Genomic DNA, 19,295 nt, shown 5'->3' with positions numbered 1-19,295 from the left:
CAATGACATTTCAAAATTCGTTGTTTTCCGTGCGTTTTCGATCGTTTTCAGTGCGTTTTCGATCGTTTTTCGTGCGATTACGATCGTTTTTCGTGCGTTTACGATCGTTTTTCGTGCGTTTTCGATCGTTTTTCGTGCGTTTTCGACGCACTTGTAGTTGGTTCGCTTGCGAATGTGATGCATACAGGGTGAGACACCTTCGTTGTTGTTGAATGTGGGAACCATACATGTTGTATTGTCATAGCCCTCCAAATTCACAACGCGTGTCGGTATATTCAACTCGTGAAATTTTTCAGTTAGAAAGTCATGTTTTTGATGTCCTCGCACATAAATGACATCGAAACCTTGTAGATTTTCCTTGAGGATGGCATCCAATTGATTATATTCCACAAAGCCAGAGGAATACCTCAATCCGTGAATGTTTCGCTCCAAGTAACAGGCGGTACGACGATCTTTTTTACTCAAACTGGAAAATGGTGTGTTTGGCAGCAGTGAAAAGTTACTACACTGAATTCCAATCCTAATGGCTATTTCCTTAGGATGGAATTTTTGCTCGACGGTGAAGCCTTGAATATCTACAACAGCTTTTTTCATGTTGACTCTTCGATTGATACTGAAGCAAAATCACATATTCAGTTCCATTTTTTAATAATTTCGCTGAGTGGAAGGTGTTCTATGACAGTGTCGTGCACAATGATGCAATAGTATTTTGAGGAAATCCCTCGGATGCTTCGATTTCAAGTTTTACATCAACACTGGAACTTTTGATGCTCTCATCCCTTCTGGAACAATCGATGACAAAGAGAGCTTTGTCCGTAAAGACGGTGGAAGTGAGAAGAGGATTATGTTGATTGGTCATTTTGTAGCTGAGACCAAATTGTGAGTAGTTGAAATAGGCTTGTGAAAAATTCCCCTTTGCAAAATTCAAATGCATATTTTCCTTGGGGTAATTCTCACCGTTAAGAGTGAGCGTTATATTGGTAATATTCAAATGATTGGATATTGTTGGATCATTGTTGACTTTAGTGTAGTCATGATTTTTTTGGAAACATACAATCACATATCGAGGGCTTTCAAGAAACGAAGAAGTCTTGACGGCCCATATTTCATTTTTTGCACCTTGTGTGAGAGCAGGATACACACTGATAATCGTTGAAGATATTCAAAAAATGCTTGATGGGTATGAGCATGTTGAATGTTAGATGAGTTGTGTTGATGACGCCTGTATTGTTGGGAAAAGTCTAACCGGAGGTGGCCAAGTGTTTGATATCTTCGTCGGTGTAGATGAAAAAGCCTCTAACAGTACTAACAATTCCAAGTTCACGAACTGCTTCCAATTCCTTACCACTCTGCTCATAACTAGCAGATTGAAACATGAAAGCACCAGCATTGTTTACGAAAGACACCTTACCGTCTCCTTTGGTCTTCTCAACTTTTCCACTAATGAACAGCAGACTATCGTACAAAGCATCATAGGCATCAGATTGATTGATGTTGATTTCAATAACATCGTTGTTGCGAAAAGACTTGACATAAGGATAGTAGGTACGCCGCTCTACCTTTTGTATGGACTCATCGATTTGCGGTTTTCGGAAAATGTTGAACACTTGATTGGACAACATGATAACCAAGAGATTCCAGAAACAATTTATTTTCCGTTGTCAATAGTTGTCGACTAGTGAAGGTCTTGCGGAAGACTGACTTGGGGTATGGAGGTGTATTATTTTTATAGATAGTCAGCACCATACTTCCGCTTCAATTCCAAACGAATTATTATTTCTTCGTTTCGGGAATCAATGAGCCTAGAATGTTGATCGAGCACTCGCAGCGTGATATTGTTTATTTCGTCTCTATGCGCAATAGGTAGGTAAATGGAGGTGATTAGGTGTTTCGTCAATTGCATACCCCGGATCAACACCAACAGCAAATTCGTATATCGTATGAGTCGGTGTGTCGTTGTAGAAGGCTCCAAACGTAATGTTGCTATCTATGTGTATGGTGCGTACTTTAATGATATCCACAGGAAGAACCCCAGTATGTGAGCCAAGCTATTTGGTCGGAAATCAATCGAGTGCTTCAGACAGAACATTTAACTTTTCAGCGTATTATTATTCGGTTTCAGATAGAAAAAATCCTCAGGGTTTTCCTTGAACGTTTTAGGCGTGATGTATTTGCTCACTAATTCTTCAATGTCACCAATTTCGTAAGATCCAACAGGTATATCGATGCTTTTCTGTTTAGTTTTGTCAGCGATTTCATAGTATTAGAATTTCGTACCTTCTTTAATGTTGGGTATACTGTTGTACGAATGGAAACTGAGCAAAGCCAAAGTATATTCAGAATCAGAATCTAATCGAATGGGTGGATTGAAATCGATGGAGAGCGTCGAAGAACGACTCGTTAGCGTTAATATCATAGACATGACTGATATAATCTCCTTAAATAATGATTGAAACAACAACATTTTGCATAAAAATCATTTATTTCTACAATAATAACATTCTATTTGCGAACTCAAAGGACCATAATACATTGCTTTTTGTATGGATGACGCAGCTGATGTAGGTGGTGGTACCTCATGTCGGTAATGGATGAAACATCGTAAACGAATCTGCAATGCAAATCGATGTTGGTAGTTCTTTGGTAATCTATGCCAAACATTCAATAATTCCCAAGGTTTAGCATTCTCAATCAAATAGCATTCTCAATCAAACTGTAGGCACAGATGTGCCTACAGTTTCTGCATTGTTATATGTAATCGTTATACCCCCTCCAAAATATCTGACCAATTCGATTGGAGGTTTGAGATTACCGAAACTATCAAAATATTGTACAGCATTGCCATTTTTGATGTAAGGTACCCAATGAGTGCCTGCATTCAATTGAGAATCCAAGTTCAATACAGCACATTCTCGCAGTCGAGGACCACGAGTTGGCAACGTGTCGCGCATAAAGACTCCACGAAAATGTGGAATTCTCAGTTGACGGGCACATTTTTGAATTTCTGAATCGTATAATGCTCTATGGGGTAGCTTCAGTAGGAGTTTTTTTGCTTTTTCAAGTAAAGACCTCGCCCTTTGCGTTGCTTTTGTTTCATTAGGAACAGACCGAATCCTCGAGGTGTTTTGCGTAGGTACAAACCGGAACCTGAATGTTCCATAGCTTTATTGTGGCGTTGATCTTCTTCAAGTTTCTTTTTGGCATTTTTAGCATCTATTACGGTTTTTGCGATAGCGCCTGCTCCACCTGCCAACGAATTCAAAGCTGAAAGGGCAGCGAATATAGGTATGAGGGGAAGGATTTCTCCAGATTTTGCTTCGAATGGTATTATCCTAGGTATCCGTATGTTTTTACGTCCTCCACCTTGACTCAATGCCATTTTAGCAGCTCGCAAAGCCGAAGCACTAGATTTCTTAATATTGGTAGGATGTGGCTTTCAATTATTAGTAATTTTTTGAAGCATATTACGTCGAAAGGACAACCCCATGTCGAGTTTACGTTTCGCTTTCATTGTTGTAGTTACGAGCCAAGCTGCAGCTTTTTCACCAAATCTAGCGTCTCTCGATTTAACACGTTCACAAGCTCTATTTTCCAACACTTGATCTGCTTTATGACGGTCTTCTAATGAGTCGCTTTAAGAGTACGCGATATCGTGATCTTTACAATATTCGTCCAAAGGATTTACACCGGTGTCACTGTGTTCCAATCTCTTTTTCAATTTGGTGCCTGGTCCGCAAAACTGATAACCAGGTAGATGTAATTCGAACGGGAGATTATTGATAATCGAATTGACGACACCTGCACCGGAGTAAGTCAACATTGAGAATGATTGGGTGATGACTGTGATGTTTTTATTTATAACCGTAGCGCACTCATTATCCAGCATCACATCATGAAAGTCGTTCAACAAGACAAGACATTACCTATCGAAAATTTAGACTTTTTGAATGAAGCCAACAATAGTAGTGTAGTTGGGAAGCATGGTATATTATTACCCAATTCGTTTCGTGCAATAATTTGTGGGCCGAGTGGTTGTGGAAAGACAAACGCTATCTTAACATTGCTATTCCACCCGAATGACGCCAAATTTGAAAATATCTACGTATATTCAAAAAAATCATTGTATCAACCTAAATATCAAGTGGTTCAAGAAATTTTCAGTAAAGTCAAGACATATTCAAACAGGATGAAATGAATTTGAAACATGTATTCGATGAACACGTATCTCCCGACATGTCTTTCGATGAATTCAAGAGAATGTGTGCCGAATGTTGGCAATATTATGGAACCGTTGTAATAATGAAAGATTTCGATAAGAATGGTGGACGTTATCGTCAAGGATTCGACAAATATATAAGTATACACAATGTGTGATGTAGTATCATTCACCATCATGAAACCGTTGAGCAAAGAAGTTGATGTTATTCAAAAGAATAAAATCAACGAAATTGCACGCATCATTCGAAAAAAATATTTGGCTCTGAAATTGGGCAAATCCGAAGAAGATGAGTCATTGCAAAGATTTTTCAAACCTCTGTCTATTCCATTGAGGAAAATAGCTAATAAAACAGCAACACAGTCAGCTAGTACCTCATTGAAAACTGAGGCAAAAACCGAAGTCAAACAAGAGACAGTGGAAGAGCCTGAAACGACTCCATTCCAATCCCTCGTACATGTTGCAGGTAAAGATGAGGATGACGATGATGATGAAAATGTCTTTAGTGGGTATGCAGAAGACGAACAAGGCGACAGACATAAATGAACAAGTTTTAGAAGAATATATCGATCAATATCCGATAATGTCTCAACCGTACATCAAAAAACATTGGGGAAATGACAAGGAAATCGACAAAGTATACGGTCCCATATATGATGGGGTATCTTCAAAATGGTTCCTAGGCCAAAAGGAAATCGATTTTGACAAGCGTAGCGGATACATAAAATTGGCTGGGTATCACTGGAAAGGAACACCCGGTATATATGAACTGTTATTTCTCGACATGCCTGAAAATTATAACACTGAGGATTTGAATGTTTACAAAAAGATTTTGAATTTATCGAGCGCTCACAAGAATTCGGCTGGGCCTCTAAAAGGCACACAGAGATACAAGTACACCAACATAATCAAACCGTTGTTTCCTACAGCAGGAAATCGTCGTAAAACTGGTACTGGGTTTTTTCAACCTAAAACACCTCTTACTACTACTACTACTGCGATGACATCATGTCTACCCAAAACGTCACCTCTTGCAATGACATTCAATACGAAACCCATTGAATACATTTATTGGGACGATTCCAACGAGCTATGCGAACGTCTCAAATTATTGCTAGCCTCTCGAGATGCAGGAAATACTTCACACAACAATGAACTCATTGCCATTTTGAATGAACTCAAACAGGCAAAAATAATTCTATAAGATACACTACGTTTCCCAATACATTATCATTTTCAAAATGGTTATCGATAAGTTTGGACGTAGCGACAGCGGAAGAAAACGAAAATTGCCAACGCCTTCCGGAGGATGTTTGTTGCATTATACCTCAGATGGTAATATTCATTGTGGTGATGTGAAATTGTGACATGTGAAGAGCCCCACCACTGATTACGATGTTGCTAATAAAAAGTATGTGTATAAATGTGTATAAATGAACTTGCTTCATTTATATATCAACTAGCTAAGAAACACGAAAATGAAATGATCCAAGTAGATAAAAATCTAACCAAATTTCAAGGTGACATCTCCAAACAAATTACCGAAATAAATGCGAAGGTACAATCTACTATCAAGGAAATCAAAAAGATACAAAATAAAGTTCAAGCATAACCATAATAAAAGAGCGGGGTTCACACATCTTCACCATCAGTCGTCATGACTACCAAAGACAAGATTCAACTTGTCAACGAACTACATAAACCAATTAGAAAAAATTATCCTCTACGCCCTACAGTTATCAAAGGAATGGATGACTTATGGCAGATGGACTTGGCTGAGATGAGATCGTTCGCTCACCAAAATCGGAATTTCAAACTGATTCTAGTCGTCATAGATTGTTTTTCGAAATTTGTGTGGACTCGACCACTGAAATCAAAAACGGGAGAGGAAATTACGAAAACGTTTGCAGATATCTTGACAAATACGAAACGTTGTCCAAAAATTTATAAACCGATCAAGGTAAAGAATTTTACAACAATAAGTTTCAAACATTGATGAAAAAACATGGAATAAATCACTACAATACGTACAGTATCACTAAGGCTTCTATGGCTGAACGTATCATTAGAACGCTAAAAGAAAGACTTTTCAAATATTTCAGTCTGAATGGCACCTACAAATGGTTGAATGTCTTGCCTGAAATCACAAAATCCTACAATGATACGCGACACTCGAAGACGGGCATACAACCTTCGAAAATCACCAAAACTAACGAATAACAAATTCTCAAATCAACATACACCCATCTGAAAATAGCTGGACCGAGAAAATTCAGAGTCGGTGATGTTGTACGAATCAGTAAGGCGAAACACGTTTTTGAAAAAGGCTTTACGCCAATCGGACTACGGAATTATTCAAAATTATCAAAGTCAATATTACCAACCCCGCAACCTTCATGCTGGAAGATATGGAGGGTGCACCTATTAGGGGTGCTTTTTATGGAGAAGAATTACAAAAAACTGCAAATCCTGATATATATCTCGTTGAAAAAGTCTTGAGGAAGAAAGATAAAAGAATGTACGTAAAATGGCTGGGTTTGGATAACAAACACAACAGTTGGATCGAAAATGTCGATTTTGTATAGAATCTTATGGAAAACAAGCACACTGACAATGTATTGGGAGGGCCTTTTGTGAAAAAATATTTGTGTGTTTAACAAACGCACAATATCTGAAACGGACCACGTGATCTGAAGCTATAAGAGCGCATGCAAACACAGATGGATATTCAGTTTGAAAATGTCTCTCGATAGTGGTTACGGTAGTGAAGTTGAAGTAATATTCGACAGTGATGGTGAAGATTACAATGGAACTCTAAATGCAATAGACAGAGCCTTGGAGCAATACGAAATAGCTGCTCGAAACGAACATAAATTGCTGTTGATGGCATTCCCCATGTCATCTTATGAAATTCGATGTGGACTAAGTCCATGCAGAGACTTCAGCCCATGCATAATTTTGAAGCAGCAGTTCTCCATTCGTTCCATCAATTTAACAAGTTATGAATGGGCGACCCTCACTGACATCCTGCAACAAATAAAGGAAAATTTCTTTGAATGACAAATCGATGGATATGTAGACGAATATGATCCAATTACAACACGTTGCGGGGATTACATTTACGTCACACAGTACATCGAAAGTAATACCAAACAAGTTTCCATTTCCAAGGACACCACGAACATGGAGCTGTTTCAACGAGATGTAATTGAGATCCTGAATACTCACCTTGATGTGCTATCTGACCGTATCGCTATGCTGGATTCTTTGAACTTTTGTGATTATTATCGAGGTGTTTTCAATATAATAAAATCATGGTTACGTGAGAATAAACCTAATTTAACTTTGGAAGAAATCATAGAAGGTTTTTGTCAAGCCTCAGCTCTAGATAGTCTGTATGCTAATGCTTCACGTGAATATCTATTTTATTATAAACAAAAAATAGTGTATGATTTATGTAATAAATGAGAAAATGTTGTAACATTTGTTTCATTCAATGTATAAGGTGAAAAAAAAATCAGCTTTGAAAAGTTATTTGATAGAATAAAACACCAAAATTTCAATATATATTTTATTCAAATTTTATCAACGTGTGTGTACAATAATAAATAAGTATACAAACTTTCAATATATTTCATCCAAATTATATTTTTAGGTATATCTTGTATTAACTACAAATTTACATTTCAAAAACTTTGACCAATTAGAATCCGTAAAATGGAAATTTTTCCTCATTTGTTTTTTCAATACATTGATACAATTTACATTGAGTATTTCTATGAATTCTTTCGGTATGATGAAAAAACAAATACTAGGCTTATTTCTACTATACCAAATTTCAATTCCTAGTTTTTCAGCACCTTTATGTCTATGAATATCTCTAACAGTCCTACAAATTTTGTTTGCAGCCAATTCTTGCAAAGTTGGTGGATTCCTACCGCTGTTGGAAATTTTTAGAGTAACACATCTATTGGCCATATTCAAACTAGAACAAAATTTTTCGATAAATCACATCAATAAAAATAAAATCCAAATGATAACCTCATTTCAAGCTATAGTGCCCCCAAGGTAAAGTGTCGGATGATTTGGGGATTAATTTTCGTTTATCGTCGTGTGGACTCAAGCCTATTTTCACCTGCTTGATACTGAAAACGTTGTGAGCGTATGATCGAATAGTGAACTGCTCACATATTTTTTCTTTAAAATTTCTGAGACAATCGATATAATCTTTGAAATCAATTTCATTTCTGACTACATTATATCGAATTCCCTCTGATTTTTTGATAACTTTTCCACCCTGCACTTTGTAGTTGTACATTTTGGAACGTAACCCTGCAAAGTGCGTGATGATTTCACCATTTGCTTCATCTTTCATTAACCCAGGAATTTTTTTATTCACAAGTGGAATTTGAAACTTATTATCAGGCGAATAATCGGAAGTATCAAATTTTGATAGGTTCTTTTTAATGAGTTCTGAATAGACATCTTCACACGTTATTTCGTAGATGAAGCTATCTGTATACATTAACTTGCAATTTTCTATACCTAGAGTGGGCACCATGAAATCGTAATGGAAATCAAACATGCATGTTTTTGAAATATCTAAAATTGCCATTCCGATGTACAGAGGTTTATTGAAAACAAGTTCAGTCTTTTTCAATTCAATAGCCACCAAGTCTGTATCGAAAACGGTTCGACTCTGAAATCGGGGGCTCGCAATTAAATTTTTGGCGCCATAACGACCGTTCCAGGAATTCACAAGTTTGACCACCCTGTGTAACCGAATGTTTTCCATCGTTTTCCCAAAAATAGCATTCACCATTAGTTTATATAGATTTTTGCCAAAAGAACTGGTGGCTGCAGCCCTTAGACGAGTATTCAACTCGATGTAGAGACGCAGCCATGTAGATTGTTTAAATTTCACAACCCGATGAATTTTGATTAGAATCAAACCGTTTTTCAATGCTTGTTTCAAGTTGCGATAATGCAAAATATATTTGTCTTCATTATACAGGGTACCCATTAATTTTTTTTGTTTGGAATTTGGTGGTGCCTGATGCTCTGGACAAAACGGAAAATCTTTATGTGAATCATGTAATCTCTCAGGGTATTCCAAATCAACTTCCAATATGTAGCCTTCTGAGGCATTGTCCGGAATTTCAGTTACATCTTTGTCAAAATTTTCCACCCACTGAAAACCGTCGTAAGGTAAAAATTCTGACATTGCCCACCCATATAAATTATTAACGTCTAAATATAAAAGATATTTTGAAGGTTTTTCGGGATTGTATGCTTCCATATATTTATTATTTGCTTCAGAATATCTATTTGAACAAACAGATATTCCGCCCCTTATCCCCTATTTTACAAACATAATCATGTCAATGTCTTTTAAAATTTGTAATTTACACTTCGTATACTTCAACATGGCATCCCACGTGTACCCAGGCATAGTATAATACCATACGAGGTCCAACCCATAAGTTGCCATGCTTTTATGACGAAAATTTTCGAAAACGTCTGCCAGTAATAAAATATCTGTTTTCAAATATAAGTCCGCATACGATCCCCAATTTGTAATTTCGAATGATTCCCAAACATTTTGTGCGTGAGCATATTTCTCTTCTGTTATGTATTCATCATTCAATTCATTATAGATGGTAACTCGGTGATGTTCAATTTCTCCATGCTATCTATATAATCATACGGAAATACTCCCTTCCTGGTGAGAAGAGCGAATTTCTCATCATCTGAATAACTAAATTCTTTTTCTTAAATTTCCAAATCATTTTGATCCAATGTGGATACTAATTCATCCAACGATGTTCCAATGAATCGAAAAGAATCTATAAATCGAAATTTAATTTTAGTTTCAGCATCCTTCTGTGTGAAGGAAATGTATTTTTCTTTATTTGAGGGAAGTATGCTCACACAGCCTTTTTTTGCGATATCTCTGATAATGAAGTGACTGTCGTATCCTGAAAGATTATGAAAAATAATGGGTACCACGAATAATTTTCGAAAGTTGACATTACAGGGGGCTTGGTGCGCAAAACCGCGGACCGCCCCCGTATAGTGATCGTGATCGTACACAATAACATCTTTGGGGGCGAACGGTTTTTCGCAAATATGACAAGTCGTTGCAGCACCGATATTATTTAAAGGCACTGTCATCGGCTCAATATTCTTAATTTTGGATTCAACAAATTTTGCAATATCAGACAACTCATCGGCAAACCATTTCATACAATCTTCACCTCGATAGCTTTTGAAATGAAAGAGACTGTCGTTATAGGAACACTTGAAGTAGTAGCCTGCACTGAAAGGTATATGTTTTTGGTATTTTGTAGTTTTGATAGATATGCTTCCGTTACATTTTCCCAACAGTGACTCGAAATCAGCAAAAATTATAAACGGGCATTTTTGTTTATAAACATGATTTTCGAAATTCCACATAATCGTATGTAGGAAAGGAAATTTTACAATCATTCACTTTTTCGCACAAAACAGTATGATCATTCAATTTTTGCTGACTTGAAAAATAATTTAGGCATCTATCACAAAAACCTTTTGTCTTCTATGATTACTCATTTGTTTTGAAAATAGTCTAGACATGTCTTTGATCCAACAATAGTGGAATTTAATTTCAGTCTCGTCATCGTCATTAATGGGTGGAGCCTCATAATCGTTCAATTTTGGAAAATATTTGTCTTGAATTAATAACAAATTAACATGTCTGTCTCGTTTTGTTGTCGTGAGTCTGGCAGGTACTACTAAATAAAATAATTTTTCCTTTGCTTGATTCAATTCTAAAGAGTAAACATTTACAGAAATATGATTAAGTTTTTCAAATTTGGAAATTTGATGTAAGTCCATTGGAGTATTCAGCCCTGTCGTATTCGGAACTGTAGAATAGTGTGGATATTTTGACACTCTATTAGGATGTATTGCTACAGGATACAAGGCGCTAATAAAACTCCAAAAGAAGCACATTTCGTCATTGTTTTGTACATTGATGCATGCCTTCTTCCTTGCGATTTCTTGCGGCAGTGGAATGAAAGAAGAACCGTTACCAACGACATATTTATTAATTGCTACTTCCAACAAAAGAATTTTACTTAAAGCCCACCCCGACAATTGTTCTTCAAAGTCGCCTAACTTATTCAATATAACATCCACAGCGTTTTCATTATACCAAGCAGTCAAGTCCGTACCTGAATCGATAACTTTATTCGGTGTACTGAAATATTTACGATCAACAATTTCTCCATCATTCGATTTCTTAATAAAATCCCCTGGAAATGTAAAATTAACTTTGAGACATGACCTTTGTTTTGAAATTTTCGAAATCTCACGCTTGAATAATGGAAAAGCATCGCCTAGAAACTTTTTAGGATCTTTATGAGTTAAATTGATGATTACCCCCGTTGTTACTCTACGATTGAAAACATTGTTAACAGTTTGCCATTTTACCCTGGAGCTTCGTCGCTTCAAACCCGAGCCTGTGTGTTTATTATTAATCATTTTGATAATCACTTTGAAGCGTTTCAATTCCCCAATTTTTGTAATTATTTTCTTTTTTTCCCCAACCGAAAATTTAATTTTTTTCATAGCTAAAACGCATTTCCTTATATGTTTCTCAATAAATTGTATAGCTTGTTCGGCAATATACTCTGAATGATTATCTCTAATGACTAAAAGGTAATTATCAATTACCGACTTGGTTTTTGGAAAATCAATCATTTGGATTTTATTTATTGACATGACTCACCGATATTTTGTTCACAAATGAAATTTTTGGTGTGATGAGTAGGTTCTGGAAGCTGCAGAGAATTGAATCTCGTTCTGTGGAAAGTGTTGAGATGGTTCTGGAAGTTGCTGTAATTTTAAACTCGTTCTGGAAAGGTTGCTGAGTTGGATTTGGATGTAGTTGATGAGATGACTGAACTGGTACTGCACACGTTGATGTAGTGTTCTGAAATAAATGCAATCTTCAATAGAAACATACACCAAAGAAAAATAAAATTCAAGAGTGGAGGTGATGTTTCCCATGGAGTGATTGTGAAAAATGAGCGAGCTACAGTTATAATTTGAAACTTCAATTGTCATTCAAAACAACGAATTTAAAACACATATTCTGCACGTACTAAATGAAGAAAAAATATTGAAAACACTTCTTTATGCGGATCATATCTATGAATGAAAACATTTTTGAGTCGAACAAAAAATATAGTATACAACCACAAACTCTATACATATATTGAACAGAGAAAAAAAACAGTACTAACCTTGATTTCGTACAATTTCAAATGAAACAACACGACAGCGTATTTTCTAAATGCTTTTCACGATGTTGGCTGTCAATATCCTCTGCGGCGTCTCTACAGGTGAATCTGTTATTTTGTTATTTGGTTTCCTCTCCACGACTGAACTTGAATTTCAGGAAATCCACCTTCGAGAAAACAAAAATAAAAAAAAACAATGTTTCAAATTATACGAACACTCTCTCAATAAACGACAACATGAATGAAAGTTATTTGTAACTTACTATGCGTTTTATTCAACTAGAAAGCTGCTAACAAAATGAGCTTCTGTTTACTACATAATAAATGTGTATATAGACAAGATATGGCATTGTCAAAGATAAATAGATAAAATACGAGAAAAACTCTTATTCAGCTTGGATGATTCTCGAGTAAAATTCATAATCACGTTTCCCGGTTATGAGGCTGCCATCTAACATCAAAACAATTTGTACGATACAATAATTACTTTAAGAGATAGTATTCGAGAAAAGTGGATGTCAGCAATTACCGGTTCTTATCTTTTATTCATTATTAAAGATTGAGAATTGTTATTTTCTATCTTCTGATGTATGTAGGATAAAAATAGTAGTCCAGGGTTGGCTTGAGGAATACGTAAATACCTCTGAACCGATTTGTATTACAAAATAATTGAAAAAAACTTTAATCCTCAAAAAGTATGTATAGAAAAACACTCAAGTATAATAATCTGAGAAAAATTTTGGAAAATCAATGATAATTCAACAACAACTCTCACCATCTTTGAATTACATTAAATTTGAATAAAAATCTTGCAATAAAAATTCATAAAGTGAACATGAAAAACACTTACTTTCAGATAAAATCGTTGCACTTGTCACTAGTATCACTGATACAACCAACTCATCATTTCGCCTCGCAGGAGGTATTTATAGGAAAATAAGTGATGACATATTTCAAAACCAAACGAAGAGCCTTTGTTCCGTAGCTATGAGAACTGCATATCTCTGGGTGCTGATTCAGCATTGACAGTGATCAATGTCACCTTGGGTAAGAATAGGAAAATAGGTGATGACATATTATGCAATCAAACAAAGAGCCTTTGTTTCGTCACTTTGAGCCACGTGTCTGGCTTCACCGATAAGTGATAGCGATAATTCTGCATACCTATATTATATATTTTTACCAACTTGAAATAAAACAACATTTACTCAATAAAAATATTCATTTTTTCATTGAATTTCATAATTGTTGTACAACTCTAATCAAAATTTTTTCTCTAGCCTTGTTGCGTATTCTGGAACAAATTCAATAGTTTCTTTTAAATGACGAAGATCTTGAAATATCTTTTTCAATTCACATTCGAATGGTGTATTCTTTGGAATTGCGCCTGCGCAAATACCCTCATTGACTGATGTCGAACGAATCGATTTCCATTGTTTACACTAGCCTTCACGCATATTTCCTTGGAATTTCACCCACATTCGGTACGTTCACATATTGAACAGAAATTATTGTAGTCGGAAGTACAAAATTTGTTTTTCAGCATCGTTAACGACATATTCTACACTCTGAGGCTGGAACACTTTGTCTTGAATATGTAAATTATTCAACTGCTCGAGAACCATTTTCTTTTCCTCATATAATTGAATATCTTTATTTATTTATTGGACACGTCTCTCAAATTCCTCTTCTTTACGTCTGTATTCTCTGAATGCCATTTTATTACTAATTTTTGTTTACCAACGACGTTCGGAACATCGTTTTCCTTCGAAACTATGCAAAACAACGTATGTTGAAATGTCATTGTCGAATACTTCGCTCCCCCATTGCCCTCACGTTGAGTGCATAACGCTTAACCTCTCGACACTTTTGGATCTCTTCTTTCTCCTGATGATGCTAACTTGGTTAACAAAGATACGAGACGTAGTACTCTTTTGGCATGTTGGAATGCTAGACTTCTGTTGAACTGACATGTTTTTTCTTAAATATATTTTGACGCACCCTGTACACTTCGACGTCATGTTTGTTTTCAATGATGTATTTTGAGACACCCCGTATACAATGACGGATCGCAGGTTAAGTTGTCATATTTTTGTTAAATCTGATTCATTATTATAAAATACATCATTTTCGCGCTTCCAATTTTCGTCGAGTAGTTCACGCTTAATTTTCAAACCGGCAACGCTACATTACTCCATAAACATTGCATTATTGTACAACTGGCAACACCTGCTTGCACTAGCAACCGGTAAATCTCGATACCATCTCCATCTCTCTTTGCATCGATTACGTCACACGAGTCTCTCGCTCTTACACACACATACACATCTTTACATGGAATATTGATTATTTCCCAAATCTAAGTATATTTTCCTATCTTCAACAAGATAATGACGATTACATTCTACGGAAATAAAAAAAATGCTGTCAAGTATAATGAATGAGTCAATTTCGGTCCCGATAAAACTAACGCTGTAAATACCCAACATTCGCAGTTAACTTCAATATCTTACGTTGGTGTAGAGGCTAAGGACAATGTCTACCGCGCGGACGTCGTGGGTTCGAATCTCATAACTACAAACTTTTTTTAATTAAAATCACGTGACTGGAACGTGACAAGGGGGCCGACTTGCCGCACTAAGGCAGGAATCTTAGCCGCACAGATGCAGAAGGCTATCATTCTTGGCTCACTGCGTTTGCTCAGGGCACACGATTCTCGGACCCAATGATCACTTACCCCACGGTGTGGGGAGTGGTCATTGGTTGATTATGCTGGCGCGCCCTCCCGAATGTATCGGGGCTTCGGGGGATAGGGCCTGACCAGCGCACACTACGGTGAAAAAAAAAAAAAATAATAAGCTACTAAGCCTGATGTAGTCCTCGACCACCAGACCAAAACGATATTTGTCGTGGAGTTTTCAGCTCCTGGCGAGACGAATATCGTCAGAAAAGAGGAGGAAAAACGGATAAAATATCGAGATTTCCTCTTCGAACTCCGCAGACTCTATCCAGATCACTCTGTCAAGATGGTCGTTCTGATTATTGGAGTCCTTGGTGGAATGATGTCTTCTCTACTCTCGAATCTCAAAATCATACCGGCTTGCCGCACTAAGGCAGAAATCTTAGCCGCACAGATGCAGAAGGCTCTCATTTTTGGCTCACTGCGTTTGATAAGGGCACATGATTCTCGGACCTAATGATCACTTACCCCACGGTGTGGGGAGTGGTCATTGGTTGATTATGCTGGCGCGCCCTCCCGAATGTATCGGGGCTTCGGGGGATAGGGCCTGACCAGCGCACACTACGGTGAAAAAAAAAAAAATAATAATAATAATAATAATAATAATAATAGCTTTATTGTCCAACAGTTACCCATTTACAGGACAATATAAAATTACTTAACTATAAACGAAAAATAAAATGAACAAAAAAGAAACAATAATTCTAATTACCTACTTCAAGTGCAATTCTAATAATGTTATGATGGTAATTGAAGAATAAATCACCATGGGCACAAATGCTATTGAAATTTGTGCACATAACATATATTGGGGAATTGAGCATAATGTTAGTTCTTGCTCTGAGAGGTCTAAACATGGATTGAGATCGTGAAGCTGGCCGTGGTACATTGAAGTTAATTTGTTCACGAATTTTAGGACAGTCAATTCTCTCATTCACTAACTTGAATACAAATATGAGCGACGCACATTTTCTGCGATGCTCTAAACTAAAAAGTTCCAAACGTTCATATATTACATCATTACTGATACATCTCTCAGAGTAAGAACTATCTATTCTGAAAATCAGAAATTTGCAAAACTTTCTTTGAACTCTTTCAATGGCTATGTTATGAATCTCATAGAATGGACTCCAGACGATACTTGCATATTCTATCTTCGAACGTACTTAGGTAAAATACAACAGCTCCATGGCTTTAATATTATGAAAGTTTCTGCAATTTTTAACAATTAAACCATAAGCTCTGAAAGATTCTGAAACTTTTTGTGAAACTATGACCAGTATAGGAAATGAATTACATTGCAGATGTGTTACATATACCTACTTCATATCAGATTAATATATATGGCTACTGCTTGTAAATAAGCTAACATTGAAAAAACAAAGAATTATCAATATGAAAATGAAGTATTATTGCTTATTTTTAGGTCAGCAACAAATTTACAGAAATACTTTATTCACGATTTTGCAAACATCAAAATGATGTTCATGTGATATATCAATAATATATCTCTGTATTATCATTGTATGAAAAGTATAGTAAATATGTCTTCAGAACAATTTCTTTGCGTGTTGACATTTTTAACGGCGGCGAGTTAAAATAATATTAGTGTTCCTTGTTGTGAACTGTCCTGTGTGATGTTTATTGTGTTACCTGCCGTCGTTTCCACAATTTTAGTTCATTTTCGTTCACAAACAAATTTTGGTTCATATTCGTTCACAAATATTGGTTCCTGTCAATAGGAAAACAGGTAAGCAGAATATTTTTTTCATTCAATTCGATGAAGGTATTGCTTATAATTGAACGAAACAATGTCTAGAAAGACGTTTTGCAGAACTGTTCTGATGGTAAAAATGATGCATTTTCTTTCAATTCAGAAATAAATGATTCTAATGTTTCCACGGGCATACATAGTAATGCATTCAGTTGAGAAAAGTGCTTCTGATATGCCTGATAATGTTTTGGGAGATCTATGAATATGTCTGTACATGTATGTACATGTAACGTAAAAAGTCCGTGAAATACGATATCGCAGAAACTTAAGTTTCATATCTGTTACATGGCAGGTAGGTACGTAATTGTGCTAGCTGGGTATAGTTAATATTATAGTGAATCTAGATTCTAGAACCATACTCTATTGAGAAATATTTGGAAGAATAGATATTCCTGCCTGCAATGAGAATAATACACACATTTTTTTCAGACCACTTTATTTATTTCGATATTTTAATTCAGCAAATACTTTCAATATATTAACTGATAAAAATACTCCTCAAGTCATTTTGGCGTAGACAGAATAATATTTTGGCGTAGACAGAGAATAATATTTTGGCGTAGACAGAGAATAAAATTTTGTCATAACACGTCACTTACCTACTTTGTGATAAAATATCTGCGCAGACGTAAACAAAATTGCGTTATTAACGTTTCGATTACAGCTGGTATAATGCTGTTAGGAATCGCACGTTAAAAGGTAAGACCTCGGCTGTCGTTTGTATAAGATAGTTGGTTAGAAAACAATTTTTTTCAACAGAATACGAATAACTTCAGTATTTTTTGACCCAAGAAAGTCACTTTGTTCACGCTTACACATACGTCACAAAACATCACCATTTTAATGTCATTTAATTGTCAAAACTGTAAAATCCAAAGCCTCTTTTGACTTATATCTTCAAATAACTTGTTGTATATTAATAGGGTGCGAATTATTCGTGAACATTTTTTCTTACTGAAGAATATTATAAAACCTTATCCTCTCTTTTCGGATCGCAAGAATTTTGAAAATATTGATGACCTCGAAAATATTTCGAAAATAATTTGAGCAATAGTGGTATTATAACTGAAAATCAGATCTAAGGTACCTTAAGACTTGAAGACTGCGTGAATTTCTTGTCGCAAATAAAACAGGTGAAGGGTTTCTCTCCAGTATGTGTTCGCATATGCTTTTCAAGGTATTGATGACGTGTAAATTGTCTATCGCATATGGTACATGTCGATAAATTCTCGCCGGTATGAGTTCGGTTGTGTTCATGAAGATATGCAGATGTTGTGAACTTTTTGTCACATGTAACACACGTGAACTTCTCGCCACTATGTTTCATCATATGAGATTGAAGCTCGGAGGCATAGTTACATATTTTGTTACATACTGTGCACTTGTAAGGCTGTTTTCCCGTGTGCTCTCGCATATGAACAGTTAGCTGGGATGAATGGCTGAATTTGACGTTGCATATTCTACAACCCACCTGCAACAAGAAAAAGAGTTATATGTGTTCCCCATTCAGAAAATTTGGTTGGCATTTGATAAGTTGAACGACTTTTATCATTTATTAGCTTGTAATAAATGATAAAATCGACGGAACATGAACAATAAAAATAATATAATGCTTAATGTCCAGAAAGATTTTTTCATAGGAAATTCTGGAAGACTCAATAAATAATGAAATTATGTGCTGAGTGATAATTTTCCAAAAAATGTTTATTTCCAGTATGATTCAAGTTTACTGAAGGCATGCACCAGAACAAAATGATAATAGGTCTCTAACTCAAATTCAGTATCAACACTTTCAAAAGTTTATAAAAACTCCGTTGTAATCCTGCAACTTAACACACATCAGTGTGAATTAAAAAAATGTAATATAATATAACTGTGAACATATACGTAACTTAGTTACCGTGTTCGGATTTTGTCTCTAGAAGCACATACTCTCTCTTTTGTAAGTGAACTCTCGAAAACTACTGGGTACACAAGACAGCGGACTCTGATGACAGTAAACTGAACAATCACATACATGGATGCGAAATTTTCACCCTCTGCAGTAAGTATTCAAGCACTAATTCTTGAAGTGGTGAAAAAAAAGATCCATCGGACTGACGAGACACCTGCATCACATAGGTGATAAAAATAATGTATAACAGGTACCAACATCTAAAGAATTCCCAAGAGAAAAGGGATATCAGATCGGTCCATTGGTATAAATGCCCATTGGTAAAGATGGCGAAAGTAATACAGTGGAACCGGTGACTAAACCGTCGAAGGAATAAATCTTTCAGA

General features: G+C 35.9%; 1 protein-coding gene across 4 annotated transcripts in view; it reads right to left on the bottom strand.

Moving 5' to 3' along the window:
- LOC111508414 (uncharacterized) overlaps nt 1-19,295 on the bottom strand; it is a 546,485-nt gene that overhangs the window by 68,899 nt on the left and 458,291 nt on the right. For 3 of the 4 annotated variants that reach the window (XM_074179170.1, XM_074179171.1, XM_074179172.1), the window contains one exon: nt 18,103-18,486. The exons of the other annotated variant lie outside the window; for it this stretch is intronic. In XM_074179170.1, the coding sequence (XP_074035271.1) occupies nt 18,103-18,486 (384 nt within the window). The remainder of the gene's footprint in view (nt 1-18,102; nt 18,487-19,295) is intronic. 4 annotated transcript variants of the gene reach the window in all.

This window comes from Leptinotarsa decemlineata, unplaced genomic scaffold (assembly GCF_025532065.1).
Source record: "Leptinotarsa decemlineata unplaced genomic scaffold, Ldec_3_MD MMD2_tig00004433_RagTag_RagTag, whole genome shotgun sequence".
Lineage (NCBI taxonomy): Eukaryota > Metazoa > Arthropoda > Insecta > Coleoptera > Chrysomelidae > Leptinotarsa > Leptinotarsa decemlineata.
The sequence above is the reverse complement of the archived record's forward strand: the minus strand, read 5'-3'. Positions and strand labels throughout refer to the sequence as shown.